At 35.7% G+C, this 20,913-nt stretch overlaps 5 protein-coding genes across 9 annotated transcripts; 2 read left to right on the top strand and 3 right to left on the bottom strand.

Moving 5' to 3' along the window:
• Positions 1 to 970: 970 nt before the first annotated feature.
• LOC116138859 (CCAAT/enhancer-binding protein zeta) lies at positions 971 to 10,198 on the top strand. Of its 3 annotated transcripts, none has more exons than XM_031424521.1 (17): positions 971 to 1,817; positions 2,313 to 2,388; positions 2,671 to 2,790; positions 3,142 to 3,217; positions 3,316 to 3,384; positions 3,511 to 3,591; positions 4,090 to 4,161; positions 4,288 to 4,380; positions 4,483 to 4,638; positions 4,803 to 4,886; positions 5,020 to 5,163; positions 5,476 to 5,565; positions 6,006 to 6,088; positions 6,179 to 6,541; positions 6,680 to 6,902; positions 7,027 to 7,517; positions 9,785 to 10,198. In XM_031424521.1, exons 1-17 carry the CDS (start codon positions 1,094 to 1,096, stop codon positions 9,939 to 9,941), a joined length of 3,102 nt encoding a protein of 1,033 aa, XP_031280381.1. In that variant the 5' UTR covers positions 971 to 1,093; the 3' UTR covers positions 9,942 to 10,198. The 3 variants fall into 3 exon arrangements, with proteins under 3 accessions (XP_031280381.1, XP_031280380.1, XP_031280379.1); XM_031424520.1 differs by having other exon boundaries at positions 972 to 1,817; positions 7,027 to 7,480; positions 9,763 to 10,198; XM_031424519.1 differs by lacking the exon at positions 9,785 to 10,198 and having other exon boundaries at positions 974 to 1,817; positions 7,027 to 7,916.
• Positions 8,084 to 8,975, bottom strand: LOC116138860 (17.4 kDa class III heat shock protein-like). 2 transcript variants are annotated; one of them, XM_031424522.1, is made up of 3 exons: positions 8,907 to 8,975; positions 8,583 to 8,803; positions 8,084 to 8,491 (listed from the first exon to the last, which is right to left on the bottom strand). In XM_031424522.1, exons 2-3 carry the CDS (start codon positions 8,790 to 8,792, stop codon positions 8,234 to 8,236), a joined length of 468 nt encoding a protein of 155 aa, XP_031280382.1. In that variant the 5' UTR covers positions 8,793 to 8,803; positions 8,907 to 8,975; the 3' UTR covers positions 8,084 to 8,233. The 2 variants fall into 2 exon arrangements, with proteins under 2 accessions (XP_031280382.1, XP_031280383.1); XM_031424523.1 differs by having other exon boundaries at positions 8,583 to 8,798; positions 8,907 to 8,970.
• A 167-nt stretch (positions 10,199 to 10,365) lies between the features above and the next one.
• LOC116138861 (17.4 kDa class III heat shock protein-like) lies at positions 10,366 to 11,257 on the bottom strand. Of its 2 annotated transcripts, none has more exons than XM_031424524.1 (3): positions 11,189 to 11,257; positions 10,865 to 11,085; positions 10,366 to 10,773 (listed from the first exon to the last, which is right to left on the bottom strand). In XM_031424524.1, exons 2-3 carry the CDS (start codon positions 11,072 to 11,074, stop codon positions 10,516 to 10,518), a joined length of 468 nt encoding a protein of 155 aa, XP_031280384.1. In that variant the 5' UTR covers positions 11,075 to 11,085; positions 11,189 to 11,257; the 3' UTR covers positions 10,366 to 10,515. The 2 variants fall into 2 exon arrangements, with proteins under 2 accessions (XP_031280384.1, XP_031280385.1); XM_031424525.1 differs by having other exon boundaries at positions 10,865 to 11,080; positions 11,189 to 11,252.
• A 4,903-nt stretch (positions 11,258 to 16,160) lies between these two features.
• LOC116138925 (auxin-responsive protein SAUR78-like) lies at positions 16,161 to 17,218 on the top strand. The gene has a single exon (XM_031424602.1). It carries the CDS (start codon positions 16,263 to 16,265, stop codon positions 16,659 to 16,661), a length of 399 nt encoding a protein of 132 aa, XP_031280462.1. The 5' UTR covers positions 16,161 to 16,262; the 3' UTR covers positions 16,662 to 17,218.
• Positions 17,219 to 20,016: 2,798 nt separating this feature from the next.
• Positions 20,017 to 20,479, bottom strand: LOC116138851 (auxin-responsive protein SAUR72-like). Its single transcript, XM_031424511.1, has one exon. The coding sequence runs from the start codon at positions 20,373 to 20,375 to the stop codon at positions 20,052 to 20,054; it is 324 nt and encodes a 107-aa protein (XP_031280371.1). The 5' UTR covers positions 20,376 to 20,479; the 3' UTR covers positions 20,017 to 20,051.
• Positions 20,480 to 20,913: the final 434 nt, after the last annotated feature.

Here is a 20,913-nt window from a genome sequence, read left to right as displayed (position 1 = left end):
GTTTGGGTTGGTTAATTTTTCTAAATATTTGCGAGCATGATAGGCACGAGGACATGCATACAAATGGGTGTGGGAGAGTGTCACGACCTACTTCCATAACGTCGTGAGAACTGAGAAGAGCAGCAAGGGTGGAGAGTGTACGAGGTTGAAGGGTTTTTCAAAACATTCCCATGGGTGTAACAGGTAAAAAATGAGGGGTGTTTCCTCTTAGTATATTGGCATTGCTTCATAAGAAGCATATAATACATACTACCTCTGTTTTAAAAATTGGACTGGCCGGTCAGACCAGGACCCGACAGCTTCTCTAGTCCGGTTTAGGTTTTAGGGGGGTTTTCGTAATATTTTAAAATTATAAGGGTTACTTGTAATTTTATAAGAGTGCTTTGGAGATATGTCAAAAGTTTAGAGATTAATTGGGAATTTTTTGGGGGTATTTTTTAAATAAATAAAAATTTTAGGGACAAATTTAAACTTTTTAGGGGAATTTTTGTTATATATTAAAATTTAATGGATAATATGTAATTTTTTAAAAATAAAATTGTCGTTGACGTTATCGGTTGGACTGGTTGACTCGTGACCCAGACAGCAAAACGAGTTGCCCTCCTGTCGGGTTTTAAAACAATGCATACTACATACAAATTGACATAAGCTATTTGATAATACAAAGTTGGGAATGACAATGTCATACATATTATTAGCAAAATGTGTGCAAGATTTCAATATGAATTTTATTTGAATTGTTTATACACTATACATAGGGTAAAAGTTCAATTATTTATTGAGGGATCACAATTATAATACACTAAAATTTAGATGAAAATAATTTTAGTATATTTTGTATAAATAAATCATAATTTTGTAATTATAATTATATTAAAGATGATTAATATTGTATAACCCTTTCAATATGAGTAATGATCTACCATTCACCCACAATCTATCTTCATGTTTTCTCAAGGATGCACAAGACGGTGCCGTTCTCCTACTCTGTTCAACCAAACTCTCTTGCTGCAAATTTCACAAAACCCTAAAAGCCTCACCTTTAAACCCCTTCCGTCTCTATAGTCTATGCAATTACTCTCTATATGCAAAAATGTCTGATTCAAACCCTTCAAAAACCAAAAACAAACAAGACATAGATCTCTTAAAATCAGATATAGCCTCTTTTGCTTCCACTTTAGGCCTCTCTTCTTCTTCCGTAGGCTTCAACGACTCTGATTTCCGCAAAACTGGCCCTCTTAAACCCCACAAAACCTCCAAAAAATCCAACTCCGATAAATCAAAAAACAATGACAAAACTCAATTTCAAAAAGACCCGAAAAGCACCCAGATGCCAAATACCAAGAATCACTACCAAAACAATAAAAAAACTAATTCTGAGCAAGAACCCAGAAATAAAAATGAAACATTTAGCTCAAAACCAGTGCCAAAGCCACCAGTTCTGTCACTTGATAGGGGTGGTGTTAGTAATGATAAGTTTAAGAAGATGCCAAAACTGCCCTTAGTGAAAGCTAGCAATCTTGGGGTGTGGTATGTGGATGCTAAAGAGTTGGAGGAGAAAGTGTTGGGTGGTGAAGAGAAGACTGGTAACAAGAGAGTGGTGGAGTTGAAAGAGGTGGAGAAGAAGAGGGAGTTGGGAGAGAGGCTTCTGTGGCAGTATGTTAGTGATTATGAAGGTTCAAGGGGGCAAAATGGCGACATTAAAATGTTGGTGGCAACACAGAGGTCAGGGACTGCAGCTGATAAAGTTTCTGCCTTTAGTGTTATGGTTGGGGATAATCCTGTGGCCAATTTGAGGTCACTTGATGCTCTCTTGGGTATGATATATGATTTTTTATATTATTTTTTGAGTTTCAGAGTGTTGTGTTTAAATTGTGGAATGATTCTATTTGTTGTTTAATTGTGAATTATGTAATGGTTTTATGTTTTTTGTTGGGTGTAGTAGTTAGGCTTTATTCATTGGAGTTCTGAATGTTTGTTGTTAAGCTTTTAAACATGGAGGATACAGAAATTACAAGAGAATTTACAGAAGGGCTGTGTTTTTAAAATTTCAAGTTGATATCTTAAAAATTAAGAAAAGTTCGATGTTTTTGTTGAATTCATGGTTTATGGCTTTTATTTCATTGTCATATAAGTTTTGCTCCAATCTGAGAGAACTAATTCTTCTTTTTCCTCTATTGATATTGATACTGCAATGCAATTACCTCATATTTTCGGAGGTTCTAGTGTTCTGTCACCACTGCATGGTTTAAATAGTTGTCAGGGGTTTGAATATTTGAGTTGGCTTTAACTGAACTTTTCGTGTGTTTCAGGAATGGTATCATCTAAAGTGGGAAAGAGGCATGCTTTGACAGGATTTGAGGCATTAAAAGAACTGTTTATTTCAAGGTTAGAGTGTCTCCCCTCTTTCTCTCTCTCTCGCTCTGTATCTCCCGCCCACCCACTTTTATCAATTTGTTCACCAACTATGGAAATCAGTGAATAGTTATTGTTCCACTATTGAAATGGTGAATATGTGAGTTTGAGCACATTTAGAATTCTTACTAGAAAAAGGTGCTTAGTTTGGATTTTATTGGCTTAACTACTTAAGTCTGTATGTCTACTTTGGATACCAATGAGTTTTATGCTTCAGTGGTGCATTGATTTACCACTCATATTTTTGTTTAACAGTTTATTACCTGATCGTAAGCTGAAGACTCTTGTACAGCGGCCATTAAATAATCTCCCTGAGACAAAAGATGGTTATTCCCTTTTGCTTTTCTGGTATTATGAGGAATGCCTGAAGCAAAGGTATGGTTAACTGCTTTATCTTCATTTCTTTTTTCCTTACAACCATTCCTTGTAGTATTGCCAAGCAACCATTGATTCTTGATAATATTTTAATGGGCAACGTTTTTGAGTCCTCTTGTTTCCAATCTCCGGTGACTAAATTGCCGTTCTCTGTGCATATATCTTTTTATATAAGATAGTCATTAGATTCTAAGAATTTACTTGACTTCAGCCCGCTTAATGCTAAATCAGAGCATTCATCTTAGATTTTCTCTGTAGCCTGTGACCCACATCGTTTTGTATTCATTTGGACTACGTTCATTATACAAACTTCACTCCCCAGTTCTGATGTGATGTACATGACTATTATAGATACGAGCGTTTTGTTTTGGCACTAGAGGAAGCGTCTAGAGATGTATTACCTGTACTAAAAACCAAGGCATTGAAGGTTAGCTTTTACAATTCTTTTCTTCTGTGGTTTTTCTGTCCAACTAGATACCTCTGTCATATTGTAAATGTCTGACTGAATGCTGGTTTATCCTTTAGAACATTTATGCACTGCTGACAAGCAAATCAGAGCAAGAGCACAGATTGCTTTCTGCACTAGTTAATAAAGTAAGTTCCGAATGAATTTTGGCCTCATCTGAAACATCAAATTTTTTTGTTGAAGCTGGTTCTTGAATTTGATACAGCCTCTGGAAGCCTTTTTTTTGTTTGTTCTCATGTTTTAATTACTTACAGCTGGGAGATCCCCAAAATAAAGGTGCATCCAATGCTGATTTTCACTTATCGAATCTTCTGTCTGACCACCCAAATATGAAGGTACAATTGTAGTATAGTTTCTTTCCAATGTTAGTTTTTTGGGGCTTATGTGTTTATTTCATACTGCTTTATCACATCTGTTTTATTTATATAACAACTTTGACAGACTGAAGTTCATGGTAGTTGGAGTTTGTGATGATAGAAGAAAAATGTTTACTGATTTACACTTTTGTTCCTCATTTTGTATTCAATATGTAACATATACTACCCACCATTTTTCAATGAACATTTGGATATCGCACTGATAATTTGTTGCATTTTCACGTGCCGAAGAAAAGAGAAAAGATTTGTAGAAAACAGTACATGAAGGAAAATAATTAATATGTGTGCTTTTGTGGATTCAGCTCCCATAGATTAGTCTTTCAAAAGTTTACCTCTAGTTGAAATCTGCATCAAGCAATTGAATTGATGTAAGATGTTCTATGTGTAAAATTTATGCTCTAATATGCTTCTGCAACACATCTTATGATTGTAATTAGTAAAAGCTTCCTTTTTCAGGCTGTGGTGATAACTGAAGTGGATACGTTTCTCTTTCGGCCTCATTTGGGATTGAGAGCAAAGTACCATGGTGTATGTCCAATCATTCTTGTGCAATGAATTGAGTTTCTAGATATATGGAGTTTGCCAGTGGCATAATTTAGAGTCATGGTTTCCATGAATAAATTTAGCTTGGATACCCTGTTGTACATGATGCAGGTTAACTTTTTGAGTCAAATTCGTCTTAGCCACAAAGGAGATGGACCAAAGGTGGCAAAACGTTTGATAGATGTGTATTTTGCACTGTTCAAGGTAGATTTGGATTTTCACTGATGTGGTTGAGCTTACAATTCTAGAGTTCATTCTGACTGGATAAAATGTCAGAAATAAAAGATTTAACTATCTGGATTTCAGGTATTAATTACTGAGGCCGGTGATGGTGAAAAGATGGATAAGAACACCAAAACAAAGGATAAACAATCTTCTACTTTTTCAAAGGAGAACAAAGAAAAAAATTCATCAGAATCTCACATTGAATTGGATTCAAGACTTCTATCAGCTCTGCTGATGGTCAGTATAGGCATATTTTGTCCCTGCTGAGGTGACAGTAAAGCAAAATGCTTTACTCTCATTGGCTTTTTTAAACACTTTTGATATGCTGAAATTTTGTGCCTTTAGAATTGTTTCTCTAGAAGTTTTCTAATTTACTTATGCTTTCCTGTTCATATTTATAGGGAGTCAACCGAGCATTTCCTTATGTTTCAAGTAATGAGGCTGATGACATTATTGAGGTCCAAACACCAATGCTCTTCAAACTGGTAAGCTCAAAGATTACTGCTAGTTTATTGTTGTTGGATTGTCATATAACTTTTTCTTGTAGGTAGTAGAGCTACTGATGGATGAGCGTTATTGTCACCGTGGCACTTGATGTAATATAACCCTTTTGTGCAGGTTCATTCAAAAAATTTTAATGTCGGAGTTCAAGCATTGATGCTTCTTGATAAAATTTCTTCCAAGAATCAGATTGTCAGCGATCGGTTTTACCGTGCTCTGTACTCAAAACTTCTTCTTCCTGCTGCCATGAATTCTTCTAAGGCAAGGAGTTCTGCAATTACTATATGTATTTGGGACAGTGCATGCTTATTCATGCTCTACAATGAATATGTGGATAATTATATTTGAAAGCTTGACAATGATGTAGTTGATGGACATCACTGCTTGATCCAACATTACCTCGTTGTTAATTCTTTGACTGCAATCTATTCCCGCCTGAAATTCATATTCCTCTTTCATGATTTATATTCATAGTTGATTTAGGATGAGTTGATGGTGGTTTTTTGTCATTCATCTATTTTTCTAAGAATCGGTTGTTTAATATTTTGGGCTATTTATGTGGCTGGTTTTCAGGCAGAAATGTTCATTGGACTTCTTCTCAGAGCCATGAAGAATGATGTAAATTTGAAGCGTATAGCAGCCTTTGCAAAGCGTGTATTGCAGGTAAATGCTGCTAGTTCTTACTCTGTGTAGCTTTTCCTTTAGCAGATGCCCAAGCATCTCTCCTAGGTTTTGTCTTTTGTAAATTTTTGTCATCTGTGGTGCCTGAATGAATTATCTATTTCTTTTTCTTCTTTGCCTTCGTGTCATCTCTGGTGCTTGATAATGTATTTCTTTTCCTTCTTTGCGTACGGGCCCATGTTATGTTAGTATATGCTAATTTATGTTTCACTTATTGACATCTTCTGCTCTTTGCTTGGTTGATATAGCAATAATAAGTTCATACCTTGATGTGTATATAGTATTATCATGTTGTGTTGAGCAACCTGGAAACATTAATGGTGGCATTAAAATTAATGAGTGAATTTAAATTCTCTAGTTTGTAATGAGTTATAGCTTTCTATGTGCTACACCTAACAAAGATTGTCAATTAAATAAAACAGGTTGCACTTCAACAACCACCTCAATATGCTTGTGGATGCCTGTTCCTCCTCTCTGAAGTTCTTAAAGCAAGGCCCCCGTTGTGGTAAGGCTTGTGTTATTTTAGATATGCCCTGCTCTAAGTTCTGTCACTGAAGAAGATTCAATTGATAATTAATTATTTTCCCCCTATCAGGAATATGGTGCTGCAGAATGAGTCAGTTGATGAAGAAATTGAACATTTTGAAGATATTGTAGAAGAGACTGATAATGAACCTAGTGCTGCATTGAGGAAAGAAGAAAACAATGACAAAACTGTTAATGGCATTCATGATGCCAACTCTGATGGTGAATCTTCAGAAGATGAAGATGACCATCCAGCCACCGATTCTGAAGATGATGTTTCAGATGAATCAGGGGAATTTCTAATCAGAGATAATACCAAAATGGTTCAGAAATCTGAAACACAGTTTGATCGTGACACACAGCAACCTCGTCCATCTAACAAGTCTTCCATGCCTGGAGGATATGATCCCCGGCACAGAGAACCTTCTTATTGGTATTTCATTTTTTTAATTTTCTCTCCTTTTACCTTTTTTCCCCCTTCTGAGATGATGTGGCCTACTTTTTTAGCTACCATTTTTCTTCATGTTATACATCTATTTGTCCCTTATTTTCTTTGTCAATGAAATGGCAGCAATGCGGATCGTGCAAGCTGGTGGGAGCTGATGGTACTGGCTTCACATGCTCACCCATCTGTTGCAACCATGGCTGGGACACTTCTTTCTGGAGCCAATATTGTATACAATGGAAACCCATTAAATGACCTAACACTTACAGCTTTTCTAGACAAATTCATGGAGAAAAAGCCAAAGCAAAGTACATGGCATGGTGGTTCCCAAATTGAACCTGCCAAGAAGGTCAGCTTAAACTCTTCCAGTGTAGTGATCAATGTCTTTAGATTTTACTTGTTTATACTCAGGGAATTGCCCATCTATCAAACCCCGCTAATTTATGTTGCTAACACACCATTTCTTTTCCCAGCTTGATATGAACCACAACTTAATTGGGCCAGAGATTCTGTCATTGGGTGAAATGGATGTGTCACCAGAAGATCTTGTCTTCCACAAATTTTATATGAATAAAATGAATTCTACCAAAAAACCGAAGAAGAAGAAAAAGAAGGGAGCAGAAGATGAGATGGCCGACGAGTTGCTTGATGGGGGTGTTGGTGATGATGACAGCGATAATGAAGAGATTGAAAATATTTTGGACTCCTCCAATCCTTCTTTGAAAGCAGATGGTGATTATGATTACGACGATTTGGACCAAGTTGCCAATGAAGATGATGAGGACTTGGTTGGTGATGTTAGTGATGCAGAGATCGATGCCCCCTCTAATATTGCTGAGGGAGAAGATTTTGATGCTATTGCTGATGATGTTGGTGGTGACGATGATGTAGGTGTTGATATCGGTGATGCAGAAGATGAAAGTGATGGTGAAGATGAACTCAATCAAAGAAAACGAAAACGGAAGTCTGGTGGGAAGTCTGCAGCCACCCTCTTTGCAAGTCTTGAAGACTATGAACATTTGCTGAATGAGGATAGTCCCACTGGAACAGAACCCACAGGAAAGAAAAAGTCCAAGTCAAGGAAGAAAAAAAAGTCATCTAAGTAAGCACTACACACCTCCGGTAATTGTTCATTCATGCAGCCAAAGGTACTTCTACCTGTGCCTGATCTACGATCACAAAACAAGAGGAAGAAATATATCATGGCTGAACTCCTCTGTTGATGATTCAACTAATACCTCCAATTTTGTTCTCTTTTTCTCTGTAACATTTTTTATAGCGAGGATGGACTACTGCAGCACCACAGTGAAGTTCAAACTTCAAATGGTGTTTGTACAATCTCATTCTTTTTTCCTTTTTCACCCATCTTGTGTTCACTTGTGCTGAAAATGATCTATGTTGTAAGTCATATTCACCTTATCAAATTCATTTTCTGTTTACATGCAGTTCATTCGTGAACTCAGTTTCTAGGCCCTTTGAAAAAGAGCCAAAATCCATTTCAAAACAGGTTAAACCACCATTCAGATAGAATCATAGAACTACAAAAAATCCATAAAACAATGTTTGCATGCCATTCAAACTTACACAACCAGAATACAAAAGCCTACTTCCTAGGCCTACTTCTTGACGCAAATTAAAGACAACCCATTTTACACAAACTCTTGAATCTATTCCACTTCTTCAAGAAATGGCAACTTCGACAGTCTTAGACTTGGGTGGTGGAGGAAGCTTCTCAACAACCAAAGTCAAAACACCATGTTCACATTTGGCTGTGATGGCTGACACATTGGCATTTTCAGGCAACCTAAACTTCCTCAACACCTTTTGCGGTACTCTCCTCTCAAGCCTGATGTACTTGCAGCCTTCCTCTTCACCGTCTTCGCGCTTCCTCTTCCCATTGCTTCGGATCACCAGTGTTTTCTCATCCTCAACCGTCACCTGCCATTGGATCGACAGAACTTATATATTAAAACCATGCTCTTACTGAAAAAGCTTTTAATTTGAGGGTAAAATTTCTGCAAAAACTTACCTGAATGTCAGATTTGGACAGACCAGGAACATCCATATAGAAAATGTACTCCTTGGAAGAGTCCAAAATGTCCACAGGACTGCTACCAACTCCCTTGTTCTCATTTGCCTCAGGATTCGACCTTGAATGGAACACCAATTTCTCCATTGTTTCAGGAAAACCAAACAAATGGTTCACTGCTGCTGCTACATCATCGACCACTCTGCTCATTTTCGTCTGATCTGCATATCAAATGACTCAATTACATGACTTTCTAAGTTTCACAAAACAAAAAGAAAAACTTAAATATGCAAAGAGTTTTGCTCAAGTACTTAAAGACATTACATTTGTTCTGTTTGTTTCCCGAGAAAAGGCCGAGACTTGATTGTTGGTTAACACACCACTGGAAATCCAATTACCAGTTAGAATAATGGCTTACAACAGTTGAATGACCCTTTGAAAACATTATTTGAAGAGTACCATTGGGACGAATATGTGACTGAGTAGCTACCAAGTACTTGAAGAGATATTTTTTCTGTTTGTTTGTCGGGAAAGTTTGATGCTTGATTTCAAATTGTCGAATTACAAGACCAGACGACTAGATTGCTAGAAACCAAAGTTCTGATTTTCTTTTTTTAAAAAGAAAACAACAAAATTTGATTGAAACAAAAGAAAAGATTTGCTATCCTATCCGCAGGCAATTCTTACCTTTTAAGAAACTTGAATTTGGACAGGTGAGAGAATATGTTAGAAAACGAGGGAAAGTGCGAGAAAATAGAAGACTTGTTTAGCGTGCGCAAGAACTTATTTTTCTGTTTGGTTGCCGAGAAAGCTTCGGGGAATATATAGAAATAGAGAAGGGAAAGTTCGAGAGATCTTCGGGGTGGAGCTTGAAAAATCTGGAAAAATCATCAGCTTTGTGGAGTGCTCTTGTAATTACACGTGTACTTCTGCAGGATACTGTGGAGCCATCTGTTTGATTCGAGTATGTACGTGGCATCATCACAGAGCCATCCCCAATAAATGTGCGGTTTTGATCTACTCTTCTCTCTTGTTGAACACATTCAAGTTGGATAATTGAGAGAGAGAAATTGGTTATTATTTATAAGTTTAAAAAATATTAAAATTTATTTAAACATTTTTTTGTTTTGATAATATTTTAATTAAAAGAAATTATCCATTTTTTTTAANGAAAGTGATGGTGAAGATGAACTCAATCAAAGAAAACGAAAACGGAAGTCTGGTGGGAAGTCTGCAGCCACCCCCTTTGCAAGTCTTGAAGACTATGAACATTTGCTGAATGAGGATAGTCCCACTGAAACAGAACCCACAGGAAAGAAAAAGTCCAAGTCAAGGAAGAAAAAAAAGTCATCTAAGTAAGCACTACACACCTCCGGTAATTGTTCATTCATGCAGCCAAAGGTACTTCTACCTGTGCCTGATCTACGATCACAAAACAAGAGGAAGAAATATATCATGGCTGAACTCCTCTGCTGATGATTCAACTTATACCTCCAATTTTGTTCTCTTTTTCTCTGTAACATTTTTTATAGCGAGGATGGACTACTGCAGCACCACAGTGAAGTTCAAACTTCAAATGGTGTTTGTACAATCTCATTCTTTTTTCCTTTTTCACCCATCTTGTGTTCACTTGTGCTGAAAATGATCTATGTTGTAAGTCATATTCACCTTATCAAATTCATTTTAGGTTTACATGTAGTTCATTCGTGAACTCAGTTTCTAAGCCCTTAGAAAAAGAGCCAAAATCCCTTTCAAAACAGGTTAAACCACCATTCAGATAGAATCATAGAACTACAAAAAATCCATAAAACAATGTTTGCATGCCATTCAAACTTACACAACCAGAATACAAAAGCCTACTTCCTAGGCCTACTTCTTGACGCAAATTAAAGACAACCCATTTTACACAAACTCTTGAATCTATTCCACTTCTTCAAGAAATGGCAACTTCGACAGTCTTAGACTTGGGTGGTGGAGGAAGCTTCTCAACAACCAAAGTCAAAACACCATGTTCACATTTGGCTGTGATGGCTGACACATTGGCATTTTCAGGCAACCTAAACTTCCTCAACACCTTTTGCGGTACTCTCCTCTCAAGCCTGATGTACTTGCAGCCTTCCTCTTCACCGTCTTCGCGCTTCCTCTTCCCATTGCTTCGGATCACCAGTGTTTTCTCATCCTCAACCGTCACCTGCCATTGGATCGACAGAACTTATATATTAAAACCATGCTCTTACTGAAAAAGCTTTTAATTTGAGGGTAAAATTTCTGCAAAAACTTACCTGAATGTCAGATTTGGACAGACCAGGAACATCCATATAGAAAATGTACTCCTTGGAAGAGTCCAAAATGTCCACAGGACTGCTACCAACTCCCTTGTTCTCATTTGCCTCAGGATTCGACCTTGAATGGAACACCAATTTCTCCATTGTTTCAGGAAAACCAAACAAATGGTTCACTGCTGCTGCTACATCATCGACCACTCTGCTCATTTTCGTCTGATCTGCATATCAAATGACTCAATTACATGACTTTCTAAGTTTCACAAAACAAAAAGAAAAACTTAAATATGCAAAGAGTTTTGCTCAAGTACTTAAAGACATTACATTTGTTCTGTTTGTTTCCCGAGAAAAGGCCGAGACTTGATTGTTGGTTAACACACCACTGGAAATCCAATTACCAGTTAGAATAATGGCTTACAACAGTTGAATGACCCTTTGAAAACATTATTTGAAGAGTACCATTGGGACGAATATGTGACCGAGTAGCTACCAAGTACTTGAAGAGATATTTTTTCTGTTTGTTTGTCGGGAAAGTTTGATGCTTGATTTCAAATTGTCGAATTACAAGACCAGACGACTAGATTGCTAGAAACCAAAGTTCTGATTTTCTTTTTTTAAAAAGAAAACAACAAAATTTGATTGAAACAAAAGAAAAGATTTGCTATCCTATCCGCAGGCAATTCTTACCTTTTAAGAAACTTGAATTTGGACAGGTGAGAGAATATGTTAGAAAACGAGGGAAAGTGCGAGAAAATAGAAGACTTGTTTAGCGTGCGCAAGAACTTATTTTTCTGTTTGGTTGCCGAGAAAGCTTCGGGGAATATATAGAAATAGAGAAGGGAAAGTTCGAGAGATCTTCGGGGTGGAGCTTGAAAAATCTGGAAAAATCATCAGCTTTGTGGAGTGCTCTTGTAATTACACGTGTACTTCTGCAGGATACTGTGGAGCCATCTGTTTGATTCGAGTATGTACGTGGCATCATCACAGAGCCATCCCCAATAAATGTGCGGTTTTGATCTACTCTTCTCTCTTGTTGAACACATTCAAGTTGGATAATTGAGAGAGAGAAATTGGTTATTATTTATAAGTTTAAAAAATATTAAAATTTATTTAAACATTTTTTTGTTTTGATAATATTTTAATTAAAAGAAATTATCCATTTTTTTTAATGAATTAAATTACGGTACAATAGAGTTGTAATTCATTGGTTATATAGGAAGGTTCTTTTTTTTCTTAATTTATTTTATCGAGATCTACCTTTTTTATGAGTAAATGCATCTATATTTGATCATCAGTCAAAGGCAAGGTTTTTAAAACCCGACTCGGGAGGCAACCCGACCAAGCCATCGGATCGTAGGTTCTACGGGTTAGATCGTGATGTTAGCATGATAACATCACCCGAAAAAACAATTTTTTTTTAAATGTAGATTTTAATTTTAATGGTTTTTTTTTAATTTTTCTTCTCTGTTGATGTTGGTTTTGTCAAATAAAAATGAGAAAGGGAGAAGAGAAAAGCTAAAAATGGTTACTTTTAATTTTATTATTTGTTTAATATTTTATTGTAGTAACCCGAGTTATACCGGTTTGACTGGTGGTGCGTTGGAAAAAAAACCGATTCAACCGCAGGTGGAAGTGGGTCAATTGCTATTTTCGATTTTTAACATTAATCGAGTCTAGCTACTGATTCCCAATCAAATCGGTTCAACCGATCGGGCTGGGCGGGGTTTTAAAACCATGTTCAGAGGGTCAATTTGGACCTCCACTTAGTTTCACCCAAGCTTCGTCAAGTCGTGGATAGATCACCCAAGTTCAAGTTTTCCCCCTTCCCATCAATGGATTCTTGATGCATACGAAGGAGTGCGGTTTGTTTGGATACCAATAAACAAGGCTTATTTGGATCGTGTCCCATTAACCGCTCAAGCATTAACCCAAGAAGAATCAATTCAAACACGAAACGAATATCCATTTAATAGAGTATTGCATATAATAACAAATTTATTCTTGTAGTAAATTTTTAGAATTAATTTTATTTTTTTATTCTTTATAAATACTTTTGACACACCATTATTCTCTCATAAACTCTATTTTCTTTTTTTATGCTATTCAAATTATTATTAGGGGCAAAAAAATAGTTTAATGGAAAAAGAAGATTTGCAACCGGATATGTCAAGTTATAAACGATGCAAAACTGTGTGTTTTTAATAGTTTCACATATAAACTTTAAAGTATTAGTAACTGTTTTAATTTATATATATTTTTGTGTTATTTAACTGTATTATGTTTATGAGATTATTTGTAAGGATATTTTTTCAACTTTAATTATTTTGAACTTTCAATTTAATTATTAAAAATTTTATTTTAGGAATAACAATGGTGAAGAGTATATAATATAAGTGAAAGGAATGAAATGTTATTCCCTACAAAAAAAATACAATAAAGGGTGTTTATAGAATTTAAGAGTGCCTTAAGAAAAAAATTTAAAGGAATCGAATTGTTGAGTTTGATTAAACTTTGATGGTTGGGCTACGCTTATTATTAAAGCCCACACGTTTGATGGGCTTGACTTCTTAGGCCCAATCTTAAATAAAAGTTAATGGGCTTATATATATCAATTCAAACCTATCCAACCTATTCTATGTTGGTTTTTTTTTTTTTTTTGGGGTAAACCCGATAATTGTCTTTCTTGCGACACGAACACAAGACCCTTAAGTCTAACTAACATTAGTGGTTAAAGGGTTTGTTATCCGACCACAAGGGGAGGGGTTATATGTTGGGTTTTAAGGGTAGATTAAGAGAAATTGACGCAATTTTTTTAACCTCCAATCCCCTTGTAAGTATTCCACATGGGATGCTAGTGGTTGACTAGATTTGACTTAATCACTCACCACAAAGAGAGAAACATGTTGTTTCTCATTATATGCAACATAGGGATCACCATGTTAAGAATGTGTTTGATATTGTGTCTCCTTTGAAGGCCTCAAAGAGCATATATGCCCTTCACTAATTTTAATTAAGAAAGCATCAAACATGATTAGCACCTCATAATCTTGAATGCCCACATGATATAAATCTTCCAAATCTACAATGATTTAATTGGATTCCTAGCAAATCCTACTCAAGAGATTTGGAGTCATGATACCCATAATAAGAAGAGAGAGGCCCTTCTATTTGGGAATATTGTGTTTCAAAAACATGATTTGATGAAATAAAATAAAAGCTAGTGCAAAATTATGGGATTAATGTTACTAGATTTAGTTTTACTTAAGCCACTACTAATTCAACCTAAAATGATTGACAACAACTCCAATATATGATATTTATGGCTAATTAGGTAGTAGTTAATTAGAATTAATTAACCATCTCACTAGCCTTGGCTTGGTACACAAATTTAGATACCAAAAGGACCACTAGTAGTTGTAGTTATTAGAGCTTGAGATAGTCCAAGCCATAGGTTTGTATCATATAATGGACCACATAAGTACTGACCCTAGTAAAATTTTATCTTTGCCATTGTAATTATATTATGATTTACTGTTAGATGATTTCATTGAATCCGCTAAACATCTGGTTGATGTTGTTGTTGTGATTGGCATATGACGTAAACCACCCAACTTATGTTAATCTTGTAACGGGTTAAGAGTAGTAATCAATGGTGTGGAGTCATGAAGAGGCCAAAGAAGCATAGTGGGAAATTATTATAAGGAAATTCAACCTTAAATTGTAGGAAACATAATAGAATCATGACTCCAGTAAAATTTTATCTTTACCGTTGTAATTATATTTTGATTTACTGTTTGACGATTTCACTGAATCAACTAAACATCTAGTTGATGTTGTTGCTGTTGTTGTGGCTGACATATGATCTAAACCACCCAACTCATATTAATCTTGTAACAAGTTAAGAGTAATAATTGATAGTGTGGAATCATGAAGAGGCCAAATAAGCATAATGGGAAATTATTAGAAGGAAATTCAACCTTAAACTCTAGGAAACATAATGGAATCATGACTCCAGTAAAATTTTGTCTTTGCCGTTGTAATTATATTTTGATTTATTGTTTGACGATTTCACTGAATCAACTAAAAATCTAGTTGATGTTGTTGTTGTTGTGGCTGACATATGATCTAAACCACCCAACTCATATCAATCTTGTAACGAGTTAAGAGTAGTAATTAATCGTGTGGAATCATGAAGAGGCCAAATAAGCATAATTGGGAATTATTAAAAGGAAATTCAACCTTAAACTCTAAGAAGTCATAAAAGGGTAAAAAAAAAATAGTTTGAGTGGGGGCGTTAGTTGATTACTTGGGGGCTCCATGCATAAGAGAAGACATTGAAGAAAACGATATTCATAGTTGGCAAAACATATAATAAAAGCAAAAATGCCATAACATGTAGTGACAAAATGGAGTGCAATAAGGAGTAACGCATGAATAAAGAAGATGCTCATCACCTTGAAGCATTTTTTGTACTCTCTCTTTATTGCCAAACAAAACTCTGGTTGGCTATTCTTATGGGAACTAGTGACTGGTTACCAACCAACACCTTTTCTTGTTGCCATTCACACATTAACATATTCAAGAACCAACAAAGCAACAACAACACTCTCACCATATATCATTAATCTTGTCACATAATTTACCCCCAAAGTTTTCAAACATTATCACTCCTCTTTTGCTTAATTCGATATAATTACAATAACTAGAGCCCTCTTCAATCTTTAGAAACGAAAACTAACAATATTATTTGGTCATACAGATGTTTATGAAAGGAATCAAACCTCAGACTTGATGAGAGTCAACTACTGTTCGACTAAACTCTCGTAACTAAATGATAAGATATGCATTGAATGTGGGAAAAGATAATAAAAAATTAAATATTTTTGCCATATCTTAGACACCTCTCCTGGTTATGGGATTTTGGTTTGATTTCTTCACATGGGAAGCACCTACCATGACTCAATCTATATGAAATGAAAATTAGATATAAATCTACATCATCATGTGGGTACTCAAATCACCTGAAGAAATATAATTTCACAAGTTTTAATACAAGAATTAAAAACCTTAAAACATGGGGAGTTTGGAAAGGTGAATAATGTAAATTCACAATAAAGCCAACTATTCATAAACTTATCTATATAACCAAAAGCCGTCACCAAAAACCAAGCCAAAACAAAGAGCAACTAGTTTTGTAACCTCAAATATCTCAATCTTAGCTGGTATATATCAAACCTGTGGGCCTATCATTCAACTTTCATTTCTATTGCAATCTAGCTAATCTTCTTCTTCTTCTTCTCTTAGTATATATATAGGAACCAACCTTCACTCTTTCAATTCACTCTGAAAACTCTCTTTATCATCTCTCTCTTTTCTCTCTCATTCTTCCTCTTTAACAATGGGAAAAGTTGGAAAGTTGACAAAGCTCAAGTCAGCCATGAAGAGACTCCCATCTTTGAGCAAGCTTTCGCGCAGCAGCAGCAGCATAGCGGCCTCGAACAGCATGGAATCTGATCATCATCTGGAGAAGGGTTCAGAGGATCTTCACGCAGTGTATGTGGGGAAGTCAAGGAGAAGATATTACTTGAGTTCTGATACCATTTGCCACCCTCTCTTTCAGGAGCTGATTGATAGGTCATCAAGTGGAAATGGCGGTGGTGGGGGGTTCAGTGAAAGAAATGGAGAAGTTGTGGTGTCTTGTGAAGTTGTGTTGTTTGAGCACTTGTTGTGGATGCTTGAGAGTGGCGAATCTCAGTTAGGTTCCATGCAGGAGCTTGCTGAGTTCTATACTTGTTGATTATTATCATTAATGAGGATGATTAAAGTTGTAATTTATATTAATTATAGGCATGCAAATTCTGATGGTGAGGATTAACCCATTTGTTACACCCCCCCAGGCTGATGAAGAAGAAGAAGTTCTTGAGGTTGGTTAGGATGAATTAGGGTTCTTGATTAGGAATATTGTACTCATTTTTATCAAGTTTGTTCTTATGTGGGTTTTGTATATTAAATAATTTTGTGGCAAAGCGACTTCCACATGGAAATCGCTGTCACCTCTATATGCATAAAAAAAAACATGTTTCTTCATTCTCATCAAGCGTTGGATTATTAGGTTCTAAAGGAGAATTATCAAAAAATCTTCCCAATATCACAACCCATTACTCTTTTACTTTTAGCTAGAAAGATTCATGAATCTTTTTTAGATTTTTCCCTAGAATCACTTTCTGAATATCTAGCTAGTCAATCTATGTGTCCGACATTTAATTTGTACACTTAACTTGTTTGGAAAGATGATATTCATACGAGTAAGGAGAACGCACTCTGAGTTTCACTATTTGAGGTCGGCAAGAGACAATTCTGAACCTTACCAAATGAGGTGGATAGAACAATACGTCATGATCATAATTTTCTGTATTCCACTAAATGAGGTGAATAGATGATATTACATCTTTATATAATACGTCATGATCATAATTTTCTGTATTCCACTAAACAAGGTGAATAGATGATAGATGATATTACATCCTTATATAATGTCATTACGAATTGGCAACATCTTGTTGGATATTAAAAAAAAAAAAAAAAAAAAAAAGGCTTATTGAAAAAGCATTCTTTATATAATTGTAGTGAGTAGTGATGCAATCTCCTTTACACCACCCCAAAAAGCCAGAGTTTGGTGTAACTGATACAATTTTAAGTGTTTTGTTTAATGGCATTAGGTTAGCACCAGAAAGCACTTGTAAAGAGGCATAAGTGGACTTTACGTATGTGTAATGAATTGTTTTAGGAATAATTAAAGAGTGGAAGATAGGGCAAGACAGTACAGTCATGTGGGTCTAACTATTTAAATAATTTGAGTAACTTGTCAACAAAGGGCTATTAGTAATAGCACTGTACATTAGCATTAATTTATTTTCGTATAAAGTTCAAGGAAATATATAGTTTAAGATGCAAATGATTGGGTAGTTAGGGATGCTTTTGCAACACCTATTCACCTATATATATTTATATATGTACGCATATATATTTATATATGTACGTATGTATAAGTGCCAAAACTTTTTTTTGTTAAACTAAGGTGTCTGAATTAGTTTACGGGCACCTCGACTAATCTTCAGAAGAGTCTAGCACAACAATCCATCGTCACTATTCCCCACTTAAATCACATATGCTCATATGAGGAATCAAATGGGTTATATGTACCAAAACCCTAATAACATTTTAGTACCAAAATCCTAACAGCATTTTAGTACCATGAGAATGAGTGCTACCTTAAGAATTGTACTTATAATAAACATATTGCACATATTGAGGAATACTGCTGAGCCTTCAACCTTCAAAAGAATAATTGATCGCAAGCTTCTTGTTCTCCAAATTTGGTACAAATTGAAAACCCATTTGGCACTCAATCAGTCAATCCTGTGAAATAATCACACATCATCAACATCAAGTTGGCTTTGTTACTTTTGAGAGCCATGTCCAATTCATTTACAGTTGTAAATCTTGGACCTACACTCTCTCTCTACTGTTTTTTTTTTGTCTTCTGGTCTAAAGCTACAAGCCTAGGCCCACCTGGGCCCTGTTTTATTGCAATTTGTTATACACAGACAGCTAAATTGCCCAGAGGGTAGGCCTCAAAAATCAGTGTGCTAATTGCTGTAACAATGGGCCAAGACCACGGAGTTGTTCTGTGATTCTGTTCTGTAGCTTGCCTCCTGATTGGCAACAATGGCTCCAAGTTGTAACATGAACCGAGACTTAAAATCCAGTAACCCTTTTGCAGAATTCAAAGAATGGTTACTGAAATAGTGAGAGTTGAAGGTTGAGTATCTTTCAAACAGTTTATGTACGCCAAGTGTTTGTCAAAATGTCACTTTTTAACTTGACAGCCAAGAGCCTGCCAGCTGCAGCCTCATTTAAGTATTGCTATTCATATCCTTTTAGGGATCTTGCACCATTTAATTTGGTGCAGTCAAGGCTGTCAACCACAAACTTATCTCACTTCAAAGCCAGATTATGAGACAAACTAGAACCAAATTTGACATAAAATAAACCATTAATATTGAAACAATTTGATTGCATATCAATTTACACAAGAATCTCAAACAAAAACAACATNTCCCCACTTAAATCACATATGCTCATATGAGGAATCAAAGCAGTTATATGTACCAAAACCCTAATAATATTTTAGTACCAAAATCCTAACAGCATTTTAGTACCATGAGAATGAGTGCTACCTTAAGAATTGTACTTATAACAAACATATTGCACATATTGAGGAATTCTGCTGAGCCTTCAACCTTCAAAAGAATAATTGATCTCAGGCTTCTTGTTATCCAAATTTGGTACAAATTGAAAACCCATTTGGCACTCAATCCTGTGAAATAATCACACATCATCAACATCAACTTGGCTTTGTTACTTTTGAGAGCCATGTCCAATTCATTTACAGTTGTAAATCTTGGACCTACACTCTCTCTCTACTGTTTTTTTTTTGTCTTCTGGTCTAAAGCTACAAGCCTAGGCCCACCTGGGCCCTGTTTTATTGCAATTTGTTATACACAGACAGCTAAATTGCCCAGAGGGTAGGCCTCAAAAATCAGTGTGCTAATTGCTGTAACAATGGGCCAAGACCACGGAGTTGTTCTGTGATTCTGTTCTGTAGCTTGCCTCCTGATTGGCAACAATGGCTCCAAGTTGTAACATGAACCGAGACTTAAAATCCAGTAACCCTTTTGCAGAATTCAAAGAATGGTTACTGAAATAGTGAGAGTTGAAGGTTGAGTATCTTTCAAACAGTTTATGTACGCCAAGTGTTTGTCAAAATGTCACTCTTTAACTTGACAGCCAAGAGCCTGCCAGCTGCAGCCTCATTTAAGTATTGCTATTCATATCCTTTTAGGGATCTTGCACCATTTAATTTGGTGCAGTCAAGGCTGTCAACCACAAACTTATCTCACTTCAAGCCAGATTATGAGACAAACTAGAACCAAATTTGACATAAAATAGCCCATTAATATTGAAACAATTTGATTGCATATCAATTTACACAAGAATCTCAAACAAAAACAACATCTACATCTTTTATATTACAAGTTTTTTAAACTACAAGAAAATCCAGATAAAATATCGAGAGGACGAATGCATCACATCATTTGTATGTATATATATATATACACAGTTTCTAAAATGGTTTAACTTTAACCTTTCGATTTGTGCGTCGGATCATCCAATCTTCAAACTCCTTTGCTTCATATGGAATCCTGAGAACTCCTTGATTACAGAAGCCATATTCTTCAGCTGATTTATAGAGAAGCCCCAAGAAATCAGCATCCCCAAGTGCTTTTGTGTGAACAATAAAGCGCTTTGTGTCATCATTCACACCAACACAAATTGGCACATACCCTCTAGGAGTCACCAATCGAGGCCGTCCTCCTCCAAGTCTCTTAACTCTCCCACCACCACCACCTCCAATCAGTCTGCTCAATTTGCTTGATCTAACTCCCATTGTTAATCACAATTAGCAACTCCGAATGGAGATTTAAAGCCCCCATGTGTCATCGTTTCGTAGCTAATCCGTACCTCTAATGACCAATTAGATGTTGATTAAAGATCTTTTTAGCCATCTTAGTGTGATAGTGATGTGCTAATGGATCTGTTATGGGCAACATGCCGTGGCCTCTAAGTTGATTACAAGAGTCAAATTAATGTTAAATAACTGGCATTAATCTATTGTAGGATTAAGTACTAATCAACAATTCTCCAAGGCGGTTTAATATAATACAACAATCTTTGTCTACAAGTTCAATAAAAATAATTATTATTCTCATCAATCTGTACAAAGTTTGTACTGGGCCGGTTCATTTTTGTACTGAATTGGGTAATTTAACCTCTAATGCAAGATTGAATTATTATATTATATTGCCAATCTTTGATTAGTGAGTAATTAACATGTATGAATGGCTTAAGAAAAAGTAGAAAACAATGTTGGTGGTTTGTCTCTTTTTTTTGTTTACACTAACAAGTTATAAACATTTTTTTTTTTT

This window comes from Pistacia vera, unplaced genomic scaffold (genome assembly GCF_008641045.1).
Source record: "Pistacia vera cultivar Batoury unplaced genomic scaffold, PisVer_v2 Contig344, whole genome shotgun sequence".
In the NCBI taxonomy this organism is placed as follows: Eukaryota; Viridiplantae; Streptophyta; class Magnoliopsida; order Sapindales; family Anacardiaceae; genus Pistacia; species Pistacia vera.
Note: the sequence above shows the minus strand (reverse complement) of the source record. Positions and strands in the feature narration are given on the sequence as shown.